Consider the following 17,883-nt stretch of genomic DNA (forward strand, 5'->3'; position numbering starts at 1 on the left):
TATTATTTTCAAACTAACACTTGTATAAAGGGTCCTACAGCTGACAGCAAGAAGGATTGTGTAAGAAAGGACAGACCCTTTGAGCAACAGTGGGATGAACAGACTAAGCTAAACAAGCACACGTAACTCAGGAGCGCAGTTTTCAGTATGGGTAGTAGTAACTTTCCCTAAATAGAGCCCAGCTTTTTCCATTGATGCAATAAAAATACTTAAAATAGTGACAATTGCAGGTTCTTATGGAAATTTTCCTCCAAGCACAGCTCTCCTACTTCCTCCCCTGAAGCAGATTTCAGTGTTTTGAAAAGTAAGCCAGGCTGCAGCACTTTCCCTGATTGGGAATATTGTTTTTAAACCGCTTACTGCAGATTCCTGCTCCTCCAGCACAGTGCAGGGCACAAGGCATCAGCAGTTTCTGTGCCTCTGCAGGAGGACAACCACAGAGGGAAGGCAGCCTGCCTTCAGCTCTGCTCTCCTCTCCTCCTTCCTACATCAGCTGGTCTTGAACTGTGTGCCTGCAGTGCTTGTGCACTCACATGTAATGAAGCTTGGTGCCGTTGGCTCTCCTACAAACTTGGGAACCAGTCACTCGAAGGGAACAGGGTAGGGGAACAAAGAGAGAATATCCCAGCAGCCCCACCTGCATGGCCTCCCACTGCTGCATATCACCCTGACAATCCTCCATTGTGAGGATGCTCACCAAGAATTCCATTTAAGTGTGAAATCTCTGCAGTGAACCAGAGGAAAACTGCCTCAAATCCATACAGGCAGTGTTTAAAGTTAAATAACCCCACAAATTGGAAGGGAAATAAGCCATTCATCATTTTCTCCTTCTAAATTAACAAAGATCAATCACTACTAGCAGGTTCATAACAATTTCTGAGTAAGATAAATAAAGCAAAGTAAGGGGTCAAGGCTGGATATCTGGGACCAGGTCAAAGAGGGCAGAACAAGACTCTGACCTTGCACTGGACTAGGGCAGAGTAGCCTCAGATAAAGCTCTGAGTGACCTGAAGCTTTCCCCAGCTCCTCTCTCCCACCTCTGGCTGTGGCTGCCAGGATGTGTTCCCTTTCTTGTAGGGCCTCCAAAACCCTGACAGTGAGGATGAGATTATGCACCAGCACCTGCTGGCACCAGTTCAGATGGACACTCGGGCAAGTGTTTATCTAGGCTTAACTCCATCCTTATTTAGCAAAGTACTTACGTATAGGCACAAATTTATGTCTCTATGGCTACAATAGATGTAAGCCTGTCATTAACACTCCCCCCCGCCCCCAGTTGGGGCTTACGTGCCATTCTCAGTTACAGGACGATGCTCTGCAAACATGGAAGGCCACATTTCTCCTCTGCTTCTCAGAGTCTCCTCTGGCCTCACCATGCAGGAGCCAGTCTGCGGCCACCTACCAGTGCAGAGAAGAGCATGGTGGAGAGAGCAAAAGGCAAAGCAAGACTTACGTTGGCTTTGAGGCTTCAGCCTGGTCAGTCTGCAGTTTCTCTCCACCTTCAACTTCCATGGTACAGTACACAATGCGGTTGGGGGCCAGCGACTTCAGACCCTGCACCTCCATGATGACAACCTGCAGGGTAAAGAAAGAGAAATGTAAGAGGAGCAGCGTCCTTCTGACCTTGCTCTGGCTGCTGAACCCATAGGGACAGCCAGCATTGGGCCTGTATGGAGACAGGGAGTTCTCCCTCTGACTACGCACAGGCTTGTTGAAACCCTTGGGTTACCAGGGCTGTACCAAGCTTCAGGAGATGGGCCTCATAGACATGGCCCTGCCCCATCTAAAAGTGTCTTAATATGTGAAATCCAGAGAAAAAGCAGTTACTCAGCTTGTGCCAAAAGCCTATTTTCAAGATTAATCATAGAATAGTTCGGGTTTGACTTTTGAAGATCATCCAGTTCCAGCCCCCTGCCATGGACAGGGACACCTTCCACTAGACCAGATTGCTCCAACTTGACCTTGGACACTGCCAGGCATGAGACAGCCACAGCTTCTCTGGGCAACCTGTGCCAGTGCCTCAGTACCCTCACCATAAACATTTTCTTCCTAAATCTACCCTCATTCAGTTTAAAACTGTTGCCCCTTTTCCTGTCACTACAGACCCTGGTAAAAAGTCTCCATCTTTCTTATAAGAAGTCTTTCTTATTAAGAAATCACCATCTAAAGTTCCTCGCAGGTAATTACCGTTTCTTTTTTAAAGGAGACTAATCTTGTTAACCATGTACCTCAAGAAACACCATGGGAGTTTCTGTTCATGTTTTCTTACAGCTGTCTGTGAACTATACACACAGGGGGTTAAAATTCCTCTCCTCAAGCCTTCTGATCTGTCCTTGCACTGAGCACCCCTTCCCTGGCTCACAGAGCAACACAAACCCTCTGATGAGCACACATTCTCTATAAAGCTGTCTTGCACAGTTCTGTCAGCTCCTAAAGTCAGTCCTTCACCAAGCTTCTGCTTCCCACCAGATGGGGTTCAGCTGGAGCAAAGTGTTTGAGACATCCCATTGTAAGGAGGAGTCCCTTTACGCACAGCTATTCGCACTGCACTGGCTTTTGCAACAGAGATCTGCTGCTTTGTGATAGCTCCTCCGTATGGGAACACTCAGAAGTCAAGCTTTATTTGATGCTGCTGTTGAAGGCACCATCTCTGGGTTCTACTTTGAAATAAGACTGAACTGAATATTATAAAGCTGGTTTCAGACATCTCATGAATTAAACTCTGCGACGGCACAACCAGTGCTGTTGAGTTTTGCATTGCCGTGATGTATATATAACAGGAGACCCCTTAGGAAGAGAAACAACTAGGAAACTACACAAAAATAGTATTTTCTGATTTTTCTGCATCCTACGTTTTTCACCCCATCCTGGTAGCTGTTTTGACAATGTAACATAAACCCACTCACTGACAGACAACAACAATTCTGTACGGGTGTGCTGATGACTCCTTGGAGTAAATGTCTTGCCTAGACCGCAAATACGTCTGCGCAGAGCAATTAAGTTGGCTGAAAACAGCTACTGCAGCAACACTGCTTCCAGAACACAGACAGCCTCTGTTGGAGGTTACAGCAGGTCCCTGCAGCCCCCTGCCTTCCCCTGGGCTCTTCTCCTGCTCAACAGAGCATGAGTAGCAAGTCAGTGCTCAACACAAGCAAAGAGCAAGCCAGCAAAGTGCAGTATTTCCATACAAGCTGCAAGCCAATCTGTTGAGTGCACTCAAACCCCAGCAGTTTCGAACAATTCTCCAAAGAGGAAGCAAGGCTTGCAGGGAAATAGTGACTATTAAATATACTGACCTTTATGGTGTTGCATTATTTTACTGGTTTAGGGAATAATACAGGCTCGGGGTTGCTGGGGTACACTGAGTAGCAAGCTGCATGAGGAGGTCAGTTACTGATGCAGATTTCTGAGCTGATATACATGAGCAGGAAATGCCAGATGGTTTATCTCACACAGTTTGTTCCAACTAGATGGACACCAGAGAGGACAGAGTATTTGACCAGAGGCAAAACTTGTGGTAACTCAGAGAGGAACCATTCCTCACCGAGATCAGAAAGTTATTTCTACTGACCCCTTTCCACCTAAGTCTGAACTAAGCAGAAGGTGTTTGCTGTGATTTTCACTCCCACAAACTGCACACTTACCTCCAGGGAGAACGACAACACGACGTCTGACTTGGAAAGCTGGTTCTCGTTTTCTTCCCCCATGTCAATTATTGAGGTGTTGTGACTACGTTTCAGCTTCTGCAGCTTGAAGTCAGAGCCCCCTTTAGACACAGGCATGCTCTCTAGGTTTGCCATCAGGAGGTTGACAGACGACTTCAGCTCCTCAATGTACATGTTTTCCATCTCTTTGGACACAAACTTCGGGAACTTTCGCTCCTTGCATTTGGAAACAAAACCAACAGAATGAATGGTCGTGACAACCAGCAACTACTTGTTGCACCAGCAGAATCCCCCAGGAGCATCTCCAGAGAGGTTTGTGAGTGCGGAACTCCCACAAACCAGATGACAAATTACAGCTTCCCCCTGTGTAATGTAGAAACATTATTATTAGCTTCCCGTAGAATTAATACCTGGTACTTATCCAGCTTTACTGTTTCTTGCATGTACTTGCATTTCTTTGATTTTTTTCTATCTGCAAATGGCCTTCATATTTTATGTATTCACAATCACAAACACTCCAGGCCAGATCTCAGCTGAACTTTGTGATTGACAGCAATTTACTAATGATTTGGAGGATGCTGACAGTTAGGGACTTGTTTTCCAGTCTCCCAAACGTGCCAGCTCTTTTAAAAACACTTCTGAGCAGTTGCTCCATTAGTTTTCTAGGTGTGAAAGGAGCCCAAGGAGGCAAAATCAACAATGTGTGGGCAGGAATGGTAGTCCCAACTGGAAGAAGGGGTAAAACACACTTTCCACTACTTGCCAGGGCCCTTGTCTATCTCCAGCAAGACACTCTTTCACTGTGAGACCCTCCAGTGCTGCTTGTTGTAAACAGGACATTTAAACATTAAACCCAAAGGTAACAGAGAGAGCAAAATGTGATGTTCTCCAACGTATGTTCTCAGCTTTGAAATGCTGCCCATGCTCCAGCTCTGACAGGATCACTAATCTCAGCCCTAAGTCTTCTGAAACCTCTGCTCATACCCTGAATACACTCAGGGTTTGAACATCTCTCAGTGGGTTACAAGAGGCTGTACAAGGAGTATGACAGCGAGGCAGCATCTGCAGCCAAGGAGCTCAAGGCTGACGTCAAAGTATCTTAGTGGCAATTCATAATATTGTAAAAAGCAGCTTGTAAGATGCAGGCTGGAGAAGAAAACAAGGTCACGTTTCTTCTAGAAGACTGCCATCAGGCTGCTGAAAAAGTAGCCCACTGCACTAGGTTTTGCACCAGTCCTCAATAGCTTACCTGTTACAAGCACAGCTCTTGCACCAAGCAGTTAAAATACAGTCTTTTGTTCCCAGTCCCAACCTTGGGTAGCAATTCCCTCATGTAAATGGGACCTGGCATCAAGATAAACTACCTAATCAGTCTGTTTTATTGTCTATGCATTATGTAAGCTGTAAGCCACCCTTTAAGAAAGAAAAAACCCAGAAACAACTGTTTGGAAGATTTTAAGAACTACTGCTGAAGCGATGATGTTCAAACACTATTGCTTTTTTTACCCTGCTACTATTCGTCTCTCCAGGGACTGCAATTTTGGTGCTGCCTCCACAAACCTCTTCAGACATGCAGCAAAGACTGAGACATTTCACTGTGTGCCACCAGCAACTTCTCATACTAAGGCTAAACCCAGGTAGCTTGAAGTGGCACATAACAATTTAACTGGGACCGGGTCTGAAGATGGAAATGCATAGGTCCAGGTGTGGTCCCAAGGTACCCATCAGACTGCACATATTGCTGGGGGAAGAAAAAGACACAGTAAAGAGATGCAGACAACAGCAGGAAAGGGTGCTGGTCACCTCCACGTGTACTTGGAGCAAGGGGAGGACCAGAAATGGGGACAAGTGCAGAGAGAAGCAGAGTTAAGAGACTGCAGAGTGAGTCCTGCCCCAGATGGACATGTTGCTCTGGTGTCAAGGTCTCATTTAGCTGCCTACACACGCTCCTTTTTGCCCTTGAGGCCAGGTGACTGGAGGGGGTAAGGCACCACAGGAAGCAGAGCACTGGCTACTGCAGAGAAAAACAGACCTCTGGCTTGGCATCACTAAGCTCTCAGCTATAGCGCTGCTCTCATTGAGCTGCTGGAAAAGTACAACATGCAGAGTGAAAAGCCTGTTCAGATTCAGCTTTAAAACATCTGCTGGACTTCAAGCGTGACCCTCAGGCTGGCTGGGTCCAGGGCTGGGCTTACCTGCTCTGACAGTGGGGCTCGCTGGGGGACCCTGCCCAGCGCTGCACCAGCACTGCGCTGAGCTGCACTCTCCTGGGCACAGCAGGAGGTAAAAGGACTCGGAGCTGTACCCTGGTGTCCACATGCAGGAAAGCTGCTGAGCACAGTGACTGTGCAAGGTCACATGAGAGATGAAACCGGGGCTTGCACTGGTTCTGCAACACCGCAATCCTAGGTTCCATTAGGCTCCACAGCCTTTGGTGCCTCTGAAGTTCAAATGTCCTAGTGTGAATGACTTAATTTATCAACGAGGCATTAATTTGCCTTTATTGTGCAATCTCAGCATGGCCACCTCAGCGCTGGTGTCATGAGCTCCGGTGCAGCAAATCTGCATTAAAAGCTGCAAATTGGAGATAAAACTGGAAACGTTCTCCTTTCACTGAGCTGAGTTGTAAACCCGCCCTATGCAGGGAAAACAGCCTTGCCTGGAAAGGAGGATATAGAGATGGATTCAAAAGGTCATTTGGATGCCTCCAAAAGATGGCATACACTGGTTTGAAAGAACAAGGTTTCTTGTAGGCACGTGCTGGCAGGATCTGACATTCTGGAGAGAAGGCCTGCAGCAGTAACTTGAAGGAGATTAAATATCAATACCTGCCAAGTGGATCACAGCTAAATCACTTTTACTCTAAAACACCCTCCAAGATACACAGCTATATATTGAAGGTTCAGTTCTGCACAGGGAAATGTCAGGTTGTGTCGAGTTCTTCGCCCTCACTGTCTCTTACGGGGCCAGCAGCAGCACGGTTTGTTTTCAGTATCCTTGAGGGAGGAATGGAAATGGCACATTCCTGTTTGCAAGGAATAATTCATGGAGCTGCAGCCTCTGCTGGCTGCCACTGACCCATGCATATTGTTGTCCCACATGCCATAAAGAGAAAATGAAACAACAAAACCAGGCAATCTCATTCTGGCACCCAGTGCCTGGCTACCCATCTCGGAACCGGAGCAGCCGTGCTCCACACAGTGGCTTATATCTGCTGCACGTAAAAAATACTGTAGGTTTTCTTGACAATGAAACGGCAAAGGGCCAAATGCTGAAGAAAGGAGCTGCAGCTGGGCTGCTGTGCCATCGTCTGGCCGCGTGGACCTTGGCCAACTTACTGTTTTCTTCAGCTAAGTGGGGAAAACCAGAACCCACCTCCCCAAAGCCGCAGCAGCAGTAACTGTTTAAGAGAAGCGTTAGTGAGGCACTACCAGCATCATTGCTGACGCCTGACCATAAATGAATGTGCTCTACTTTTCACATACCAGTGCGGTTGCAAACAGCTCTGATACGACCTTCCTCATAAAACCAGGCATAGATCAATGCTAGGACTGCTGCTGCTGAAAAGCAGGTCCTTAGCCTGAGCTTCATCTCTCTGATTAGAGCCCTTTCCTTCTAGAAATGGTTTCTTGATTACCAAGAGCAGCCAGGCAGATCTTTCCCAGTGACTTCAGCCCCATTAGGGCTTTATTGGTGACTCACAGCATTTGATTAGAGCGAGAATAAAATCTCAACCATGCTGATGTCAAAAGGATCCAAGGTTACTCTCCATCTATAGTCCATCAACCCACAGGAAAGGAAGTGTGGCTCCCAGCAGCCCAGAAAACGGCACAAACACCATTAGGGCAATTCCTGTCTCCTTTCTATATGCCATCACCCACATCACTGCCTAGCATCAAAGTTTGACAAAGAGGGCTTAGACATGCACTTGCAGATCTAACTGGAGCACTTCAGGACAATATCTTCTCCACTGTTGAGTATTTGTAAGGGATTTTGCAGGAACCTAAAATATCCCAGCTCATCAGGACATTCCAAGAAATGCATACCACATCAGCTTCATCTATGCTTGCTTTTTTGTTCACAGTTAATAACTGTCGCTTGTAATCATGATTATATGATTCTATGATCTGCTAGTTTTTAACTGGTGATTACTGGGAAAATAAACGTATGAAAGAAGGACAAGATCTGGTGGTTGCATCAAACTACTTATGTGCTTCTATATGAAGAGCTTACTGATACAGAAGATATATTGGCTTATTTTACCTTGGCAATTTGCTCTGCCATTTGGAGACGTCCATCTAACTCACGTCTGATCTGTGCTGCTTGCTCGTCTGGGTTGTCCAGCTGTATAAAAACAAAAGGCAAATCAAGGTGAAAAATTAATCAATGCAGTACCTTTGTGAACAACTCAGCTCTTCAGGCTGACCACGTCTATCACATTATCAATGAAGTATAGAATAAAGGGAGCAGAGCCCCCACAAAGGACACACACAATGTTCACCATCCCAAGGCAGAGATGACCAAGGGGCTTTGCAGACCCTGTTTTGATGCCTGCCCAGCTGCCTCCTGGGGCTAAGCATCCTCACCCCACTTTGCCCTGTGAGCCAGGGTGACAGCAGCCTTGATGGTGACTATCTGAACCCCTTGGTGCCCTCCAGAAGCTACCGCTTTGCTGGTGCTTGGGAAGCCACATTCCCCCTGTGCTGGGGCAGAGCATGGCAGCTCCAGATCATCAAGCTTAATACCCCCTGCCCCTCTTGCCACCCAAGACAGAAGGCACTGGACCCCGTGGTTCAGTGTTCAGCATCTGCCTGGCCCTGAAATGTCCTCTGAAAGTAAAACTGTTGGTTTTGCCAGTTAAGCAAGCAATTACAGCACATGTGAAAAAGGCACAGTGACTGCTGCAGTTTCCCATTAGTAGGACATACGGCAGGTTTGTTATTTTTTAGTGGGAATACGCAGACATAAATTACAGAACAACAAAAAAGCACAAAAGCCAGCCAGCCCCTGAAGAATTGGTAGCTGCTGCAATGAGGTGGAGATTTTACAGTTGCTTTCCAGACTCCAACCACCCTTTAGCTTCCTTTGGGGTCATTCTGCCCACTGCACATGGCTAGAAACATGCAGCAGTGAGGTGGTCACAGCACTGCTCCATCCATGAGGCACAAAACCAAGCAAAACCTCATAGTTTTTGTTTACCTCCTCAAGCAAACGTGACTTCAGGTGGGAAGGCTGACTCCTCCATCCAAATGCCACCTTTGTTTTCAATGTACCAGCCCCTTCTGGCTACCAGTGAACGCAATTGCCACAAGCCACAGGTCACTTCTCCCACTGCAATTGCCACAGGTCAGCTCTCCCACTGACTGCTACACATAAATGAACATTATTTGCTGGCCTGGGGTTGCACTAACCACCTCCGTGGGTTTTACCCTCCTCTGGAGACAAACTGCTTGACAGAAGAAAGGCTTGGCTGGTGCAGTGCAGCCTGGAAAGTTACAGCTATGGCAAAAGTCTCAATGCTCAGCCTGATGAGCAATAAGCTTGTGTCAGTGCTCCCTGGATGCACTGAAACATGCTGCTTTCTCCCAGAACTATTGCTTTCTACCGCATCTCCTCAGCTGTTTGCCAGCTCACCCTGCATCTCCTCTCTCTCATACATCCTCTTGTAGATCTGCACACGTGCAGGTGTGTATCTGCGTATTGCTTCACCACTGATGATTTTCCAGAGAGCCAACATTCAATACAGCTGAGATTGAGAGAAAATAGATTCCTGATTAGTTTTTGAAAGTCTCTGTTACTGATTTAATTCAAGCAGGAAAATTACACAGTGTCCTGACCGTGACCCAAATTCACTGAAGCTTCAGGGATCTCTGCTATGGCCATCCAGGTTTCATTCACACCACACAGCCTGCTGCCTTCATCTTTATATTCCTGATCCCAAAACCAGCACAGAGCCATGGACCACCAGCACCTTTTGGGATGAGCTGCTCCCATTAATTTCTCCATGAACAAACATATCACACAACCACCCACGTGCAAGCAACTCTCAGAGCTGCCTCATTAAGCGTAGGAAATGTACAGCCTCAGATTTCCATTTCTTTATGGCTCTGAAAGAAGGGGCATTATTTGAATTCCATCTGAGCTACAGTAATTGAGGTTAATCACACGCTACCCAAAATAACTCACGTGCTAAATCTGGAAACCAAGGATGCTGCTGTGGAGGAGAGCTGGTTCTGTGGTGAGATGATGAGCCAGCAAACTGCCTCACACTTTCTGCAGATGTTTTCCAGTGATGCTACAGGTCAAAAAACATGTCACGGAAAGATCTGGCTGCAGAAAGTTATTTTTCTTGGGAGGCAACAAACACCCTCCAGGCAGCCTCCTTGGTTGTGGTTGAGCGGGTAAGGGATTGCTTTTCAGAGCTGTGCTTCCCAAGATTCATTAGTGGTGCCAAGCTGGGTAACCTGGTATTTAAAAGAAACAAAACATCTTTCCAGGCTGTATTTTCAATGACTCTGCATGACAGCTCCATGGCAAATCCTGATCTTTGGGAAAGCAATCACACTCTGTTGTAGCCAACAGAACATTTTCTTCTTGTTAGCTACAGAATGGTACTAATGAGGCAGCCCCTGCCTGTGTGTCCTTCTGGCACGTCCGTGCAGACCTCTTGTGACTAAGAGCTACAGCTCAGCCACTTCCTGCTCCTGAGACTGGGAAGGGCTCCTGCTGCCGTCAAAGCAAGCAGAGTATGTTTTACATGGTCATAACACTATATGGTGACATTGCGAGCAATGCCAGGACCCATAAAATATACTTAGCTCATGATACAAGGCAAGGGACAAGTGTAAGGCATGTAAGACCAAACATTCAAATAAGGCAACACAAGCTCTAATATCATTAAAACTCAATTTCTTAACTAGAGATTCAGCTATTTATTTTCTGCTATATTCAAGCCCACTTTAACATTCAAATACATGACAGCCAAGTACATAAATGATTTACAAAGTCAAAGAGAAATTGAATTAGTTTCATTCCGCATTATGACTATGTTATGGGTGCGCTATGAAAAAGAAAAAGCAAAGATGTAAATCATAAGGTTGCCCCAGTCAGTTAAATGTGAAAAGTATTATAAATTTCAGGATATGATTTGTCAGACACGCTGGGCTTTTCTTCAACAGCACGCCACAAATATATGACATGGATAATTTGTAATTCTCAATTGATCATTACCCAGTTGCCTGCTGGTAAATTAGATGTTTTCATACGTCTACCGGCATCCAATATTAGTTCTCTCTGCCTGCCCTGCAGAGATTATCTATTTCAGTAGAACAGTTGCTAAAGTAAAAGAATAGAAATAAAGAGAGTGGAGCAGACTCTGAGCAGAACCCAGAATTCATCAGCACCACAGTGCTGAATGCATTGGCAGGGCACGTGCCTGCTTTAACCCATGGTGACCCTTCAACTGCAAAAACCACATCTTGGAGAAGACAGGGATTTTTACTTATCACCTGATAATAAGGAGCAACTTTGAAGTGAAAGAAAGAGTTTAAAAATGTTCATATGATAGTTTTAATTGCCAAAAGTAACCTGTTGCTTCCATGACTCTGAAACAGATTCACTGCAAGCCTTTTCCTTGTGTTATCCCAGAGGGACAGATAACCCCCCTACGCCTGCGAAAAGCATAAGCAGAGGCAAACAAACCACCTAATTAAGCTGTAATATCTGCACCAAGACACATATGCACCTACCAAATCCACACCTAACCTGCCTGACTGGTGTGTCAGAGACCTCCCATGTATCACCCAACCTGAGCCTTGTAGTTCTGAAAGTCAGGAGCCCAGGCTCACCTCCACTCACCCTGGGAAACGCCTGCAGCAGCTCAAGCACATGAACAGTGCTAAGGCAGACATTAAATTCCCTTGGTTTTGGAGTCAGTGTTATATGTATTTAAAGCTCCAGCTTCAGTTTACCACAGCTTAAAGCCAAACCATCAGCAATCCCTGCTGATTTGGAGCCCTGGCTCCAACTATGATGCTGGGGTGGCACAGGCTGCCCTAATCTTTCCTTCATCATGCTCCAAAGCAGTTTTGCTTAGATTAACATCTCAGACCAACCCACCTGCCTGTGGACCGAGCAGGGTTCAGCCCTTGTAAGACTGGTCACAGCAAGAGGGCTGAGACAGGGTTACCTGCTCAGCCTGGGGACGATGCTGGTGGCACAAGTGACATGCCATATGCAGATGGTTGATAACAGAAGTGGATCTGGCCATGCCACCAAACACATATTGATGGGGCATGCCCCCAGCAGACACAGTGAGTGAAACAGGACATGGGATCTATAATCACACACTGAGCACAGCACTGTTGGAAATAATGTTGTGGAAAGCTACAAGGGTTTATAATGAAACAGCATCATTCTAAGCTGCACAGATCTAGAATGACAGGGTGCAACATACAGGTATAGCCTTCAATGATCAGCCTGGCATTTACGCCATGCACTGCAGACATGACAGGTATGGTTGGTACAATTGTCATCAGCCCCAGCCAGACACCACTGCAACCATTCAACAGCTTAAGTCCTCCCTGCCAGTCCATGCTAATACTGATCCCTGCTTCCCAGCAAATGGAAAATCACACTTTGTGAATTATTTTCCCCATGTGGAGGACAAGGATGAAAGCTGTGATCCACTCATGTCCTTCCTAAGCTTGGTTTAGGAATAATTAACACAGCCAAAGACCTGTGTCATGCACGGTTAGAGGTGCCAAAAGCCTCAAAGAGAAAGTTTCAAGGCGCTCATCCTTTGACATGCTGGGAGCTCTGTAGCTCAGCAAATGGTTGATTAAGTATTTCAAAGCAAACATGCTGCATGCGAAAGCCGAACACGATCACAATACGGGTGACAATTCTGCAGCTTTGATGTAGGCTGTTAGGAGAGATCTTTGCCTCATGAAAGGTGGTTTTGCTTCGCGACACTCAATGAAAGAAAATACTGAAAAATTCATAAACCCCCATCAATTAATAATTAACCAGTCCAGGTGTATTCACGACTTGTGGCATCAGCAGCACGGAGTGCTCCAGCCAAAGGAAACATGTAGCCCCAAAGCCACTCACTGCAGCGACAGAGTGGCACCATGAACCACACAGCTTTCTAAGACACGCTCCATGCCACGGTCACAGACTGCTCTGTAGCATCCTTTTCCCACCAACAGTACATATTCCATACATAGATATGAGGGAGGCAGCTCAGTGCTTGAGGCCATGACCTCTTCCCATGTCTCTGAAGCAGCAAGCAGAGGAGGATCTGAACGCTCCCTCCCTTGTTCTCAGGGGAGATGCTGGCCTGCCTTTTAAATTGTGAATGTAAATGATGTTAAGCTACCTCAGTACAGTAAATCACCAATGCCCTGGGCAATGTGTTAATCCTCTGAGCAGCAGACTGCAACCCATGGACCACCAGATGCCTTGGGATCTGAAGTGGGAGTGAGGAAGAGGAAGGAAGGACACAGCTTTCCCTGTGTCACACACTCCACATGTCAGCAAAACTGGCAGCATCAGCACAGTCCGACCATGGATTCAGCAACTGCTACTTATGCAGTTTGAGAGAGGTTTTTGGAAGAGCCAGAGGGAACCAGCAGGACACATCCTCTCCACCAGCTCTCTGAATTGCAATGCTGTAGTAGGCCCATGCACCCCAGGCAGACCACTCTCCTAGTGCCTCTGCATGACAGGGATGCCCGAAGCTACATTTCTCCTCTGGCCAAACTTCCTCAACCAGTCTTTTAGGCTCAGAGTAACACAGAATATTTCTATCACAATGTAAAATTCCCCATAATTCAAGGAATTACAGTCTGCACCTATTACTCCACCAGACTTTTCCTTCCTACTCCCATCGGCCCCAGCTTCTTACACAGCCCCAAGGCTCCAGCACAAGGGTGACAAACCCCCTCTACCTGGAGAAGAGCTCACACCATTGTTTAGTAGCTAAAGTCAGCCCTGCTGCAGGAACTCAGTCACTTCCAACTGCAGCAGCCAGGGAGTCCTGGGGGTGATTTAAAACAGCAGAAAGGACATGGATAATTCAGTAAGGATTGACGCTTCCCTCTCTAAGAGAAAACTCATCTGATGGTTCACTAACTTTAGGGTTGCGTTAGACTCCTCAGTGAGAATATTCCCTGGATGCTGAGCAGCCCCTCCTCACTCAAGTGCTGAATCTTACACTGTTATAAATGACTGTGCTCCACCAGCTACATGGGCTGTGCAGATTCTTGCCTATCACATCACCAGCAGATGCTGGCACCCTGTCTGCTTCACCAGACAAGGTCAAGAGATCCAGCCTTGAACTAACTCTGGTCTAAACGCTGCCTTTTGGATAGCTGTTTATCCCACAAACTGAGCTGATTCCCAATGTGTATCAGGGGAGCACTGGTGGCATGTGCAGGAAGAGGTTTCTCATGCCCTCCTTGCTGCTGGCAGCAGCACCTATGGGTACCTGCTGCCCATCTGCAGAGCACTGGTGAATCAATCAGCATGTGCCAGCGGTGTGACAAGGGCAGAAGACACTCGGCACAGATCCTGTGTAGGAAAAGTGGACAACCCCCTGTGCTATATCCATTACAGACACCTACGACTATGCCCCTGCAACAGCTTTGCCAGGCTGCAGGGCTGAGGAAAGCTGAGACAAGCAAACTCAGCACACAGCTTTCCAGCAGGTTGTGCAAAGATGCCTCCAGATTTATGTGTAAAGATAAATCAAAGTAAATGAAAAAACAGAGTCAGCAAAACAGGGAGGGGAAGAAAGAGCTGCCTGCCTTTGCAAATGTTTTGCAAGCTGTTAAGAAAAGGGATGGCAGAGCACTTCCACTCTCAAGGCATGTCCTTTCCATCTGTGGCCAGAGAACTTCTGAACCCCACAAATCCCTCAGTAAGATCATCTGCGCGAGGTGTACAACGCTGAAAGGGCTTAAAAACTAAGCTGTCCAGAGGCTTTGACCTCTGAACATGCCTTAATACCCTCTTCTTATGGCATTGCATAAGTATGCTTGAAGGCATGTGGGCAGCATATGCTGAGCTACGGCACCCCAGAAGAAACTGGTTGATGCATCTCATGGTAGATCACTACATTGTAAGCTGTAAGGAAATGCAAGCAAGCTAAATGTGCTGAATTTCACACCAGTTAGCAGAATCACCTGTATTTTGTACACATGACAAAAAACTACTGTTCAGTTCCAAGTAATTTTTACAGTTAGAATTAGCTGCAATTAGCTCATCCGAATCATCGTGGAAGAAAGATCTTCCTATCCACAAATCCTCATCTTTTGATTAAAAGCTTAATGGTAGATACATTTGTCATGTAATTAAAAACAGGCTTTGGCTTTTGGAGCTAAAGCAACTTGCATGAGGTGCAGCAAGGCTGCAGTATCTTGACACTCAGCAGGATTAGAGGAGATGGAATAAGATGTGGAAACATCTCCAACAGTGTCTATGCAATGGGCAGGGCTGGGGCAAGACTCATTTATGAAGCCATGTAGTCAAAAGTTCCCCCCTCCATGCTGAAATGTGCTTGGGGCCAGGGTCTCAGTTCTTGTCAATTCAAGCAGGGAATTTAGACTTTCTTTGTTTTTTCAATGCCACATTGAGGGATTTTTGACTGACATCTATGGATGTGGCACCTGAAAGCCTTCCACATCACAACGCAGCAGTTCCTGATGGGCATTACATAGCATATTTACACATTTCAAGTCAAGATGTCTATGTGCTGATGCTTGGCAGAGGTGGCATATTTGAGCATGAGAATATGTCCTGAGAGGAATACCACTCCTGCAGGAGAAGTTGTTTTGAACCAGAGGTGTTAGGCTCCCAGGCCACGATGTGCAGCGCTTCCTGCAGATGTCTTTGTGTAGTTGGCTCCCTGGCTGAGCAAACTTCATTCCCAGCTCTGACAACAGGTCGAGGATCAGGCCCCAGCAGTGAATGTAAAATTCCCTAGTTGGCCTCTCTGTTGATGCAAAATCAGATCTCCTTCAGGAGCTGAGCTCCTCTGCTGCAACCCATACCATGCTTGGTAGGGATGATGATACAGGTGAATGCACAGATAACAGAAGCTATTGATCATCATTCACATGATGATCACTTTATACATTAAAAACAGGTAACCAAATTGAAGGAAAAAACATATTCAGAAAGAAACTTGCCTGCCACAGAGATGTAGCTCAAAACTGGGCAGCTGTTCTCCAAAATAAATACTCATGGTATGCTGGTGCATGCTTTGGAGTTTGAATTGCAACACTGGTTCTTCCAGTAGCATGCTGATAGGTGTTTTTCTGTAGAAGCTTTGAGCAAACAACTAGAAAAGAAGAGGCTGTAGCCATGAACAGTAAGGGTTTGGTTCCCCTTTATGTCAAACATCTGGGCATCAGCAGAAAAGGAGGAGAGGGAATGCAGAGGGAAGGTTACAGCTCCCACTTTTTCAAGGACTAAGATAGCAAAATTGCCGTGCTGCCCATTACAGTCCATTTTGGTATTCATGAAGTTTAGATTTATCACAGCCAGGAACCTAAAGAGACTGCTCTCCTGGATGGGCTGATGTTTTTCACATTGCCTTGATGCAGCAAACTGTCTCATGAGGTCAGGGAGAAAGCAGTTTGTAAAATGAAGCCTCTAGGCAGCAAATCCCCAGCATGCCAAGAGATTGCTATGTGTTCTCAACGGATGGCATCTTAAGGGAGCTGAAGTTGCTGGTCCCATGACTAGGACCATGCTGCTCTAGTAATCTCTGCTCTAGTAATCTCTGCCATCAGACCCCCTTCCTACAGCAATAAAGAACTGGAAGGGAACTGATCTCATCATGGTTATTTTCAATCCACCTGGGTTGCACCTAACATGAACTGGTATCAATTTATCAAAATTCAGAGCAGTAACATCACATCTGAAGTCCCTTTTGTCAATACATAACAACAATTATTAATGACTAGTAAGTAAACATTATTATGGTGCTAAATTACTATATGATGCTAATCAAAAGGTCAATTCCTCACCTTAAAGCAGTGCCTTTACAGTTGTGCTCCGAGTCACTCAAAGGTTTCAGGGGGAATTTCCTGGTTTTAAACAGAAGCAATATGCTCAGCCATACCAATCCTATCTAATCTATCACTGTATTTCAGAAACGCCGCTTGTTTTTAAATAACTGACATTCAACAACATGAAAAAAATCTGCAAGGAACAGGGATTGAAATCCTAGCTCCAATAACTGGGAATAACAGCCACCTCTTCTACTGTCTGATCCCCTCCAACAGGACCTATTCTGCCCCTGAAGAACCAGTGACACGAAACGGATATATGGCAGCACTAAGAAGGGCTACGTGAAGCCACAAGCCATTGTGTGGGATTTAACCCTGCACAACACCCTTGCAAGATTCTCTGGCACCTGTGCTAGGATCACGGACGTGAGAAGAATTGAAGTGGACACAGAAAAGCAGTGAGAGGTATAGCTATGAAGAAACAAACACAGGGAGTAAAAATGTGAAGCTTTTAAAAGCAGTCAGTGCACTGGGTGAGAGGAGGAGTAGTTCAGCACAAGGGGAGATCTCAGCAGATGGGGCAAGTCCTGCTGTGGACTCATCATCCTCATCACCTTACTGGTGAAGACGGTGAGTCTAGCAATCCATCTATGCAACAAGAAAATGCTGTTATGTATCCATATTAAATGTAAGATAAATTATTTACATGTACAGATCCCATAACAACTACAGAAGATGCTTCAGCCTGGAAGCAGCTGCTCCTGCAGCATGGCAGGACACACCAGCTCCCTTGGCACAACAGCTTGGGGTCCACAGCACTGCTGCTCCAGGCCTGCACTAGCTTTACTCTAACCAGTAAAAAGATACAGACTGTGTGTTGCACTATCCCACCCTGAATCTAGACTCGGTATGTGCCTGACCCTGATACCCTTCAATCACCTGAGTGAGCTGTGCCAATGCTCACCAGCTCCAGCTAGACCTGCCATAGTCACCCAGCCCGCAGCAGTAAAGGCATGGCCTGGAGCTGTAGGTGCATCCTGAAGGCAACGCTCCCTGGGTGATAAACCCCCAAAGCAATCACCCACCAAGTTCCAGATGGTGCTTTGTGCTTCTCTCTTTTTCTGCCATTGGAGGCTACTGCCATAGACCGGCATCTCATCGGTTTTTAAGCACTGATGAATCTGTGTGGAGACAAGGCTTCC

General features: G+C 46.3%; 1 protein-coding gene across 7 annotated transcripts in view; it reads right to left on the minus strand.

Annotated features, from left to right (window-relative positions):
• Window positions 1-17,883, minus strand: part of CADPS (calcium dependent secretion activator) — a 211,260-nt gene that overhangs the window by 128,824 nt on the left and 64,553 nt on the right. For all 7 annotated transcript variants that reach the window (XM_062630216.1, XM_062630214.1, XM_062630213.1 and 4 more), the window contains exons 4-6: window positions 7,929-8,009; window positions 3,645-3,881; window positions 1,454-1,575 (exon numbers count right to left, since the gene is read on the minus strand). In XM_062630216.1, coding sequence (XP_062486200.1) covers window positions 1,454-1,575; window positions 3,645-3,881; window positions 7,929-8,009 — 440 coding nt within the window. The remainder of the gene's footprint in view (window positions 1-1,453; window positions 1,576-3,644; window positions 3,882-7,928; window positions 8,010-17,883) is intronic.

This window comes from Pezoporus occidentalis, unplaced genomic scaffold (assembly GCF_034315485.1).
Source record: "Pezoporus occidentalis ecotype Australia unplaced genomic scaffold, CSIRO_AGI_Poc_V1 ctg35, whole genome shotgun sequence".
NCBI lineage: Eukaryota > Metazoa > Chordata > Aves > Psittaciformes > Psittacidae > Pezoporus > Pezoporus occidentalis.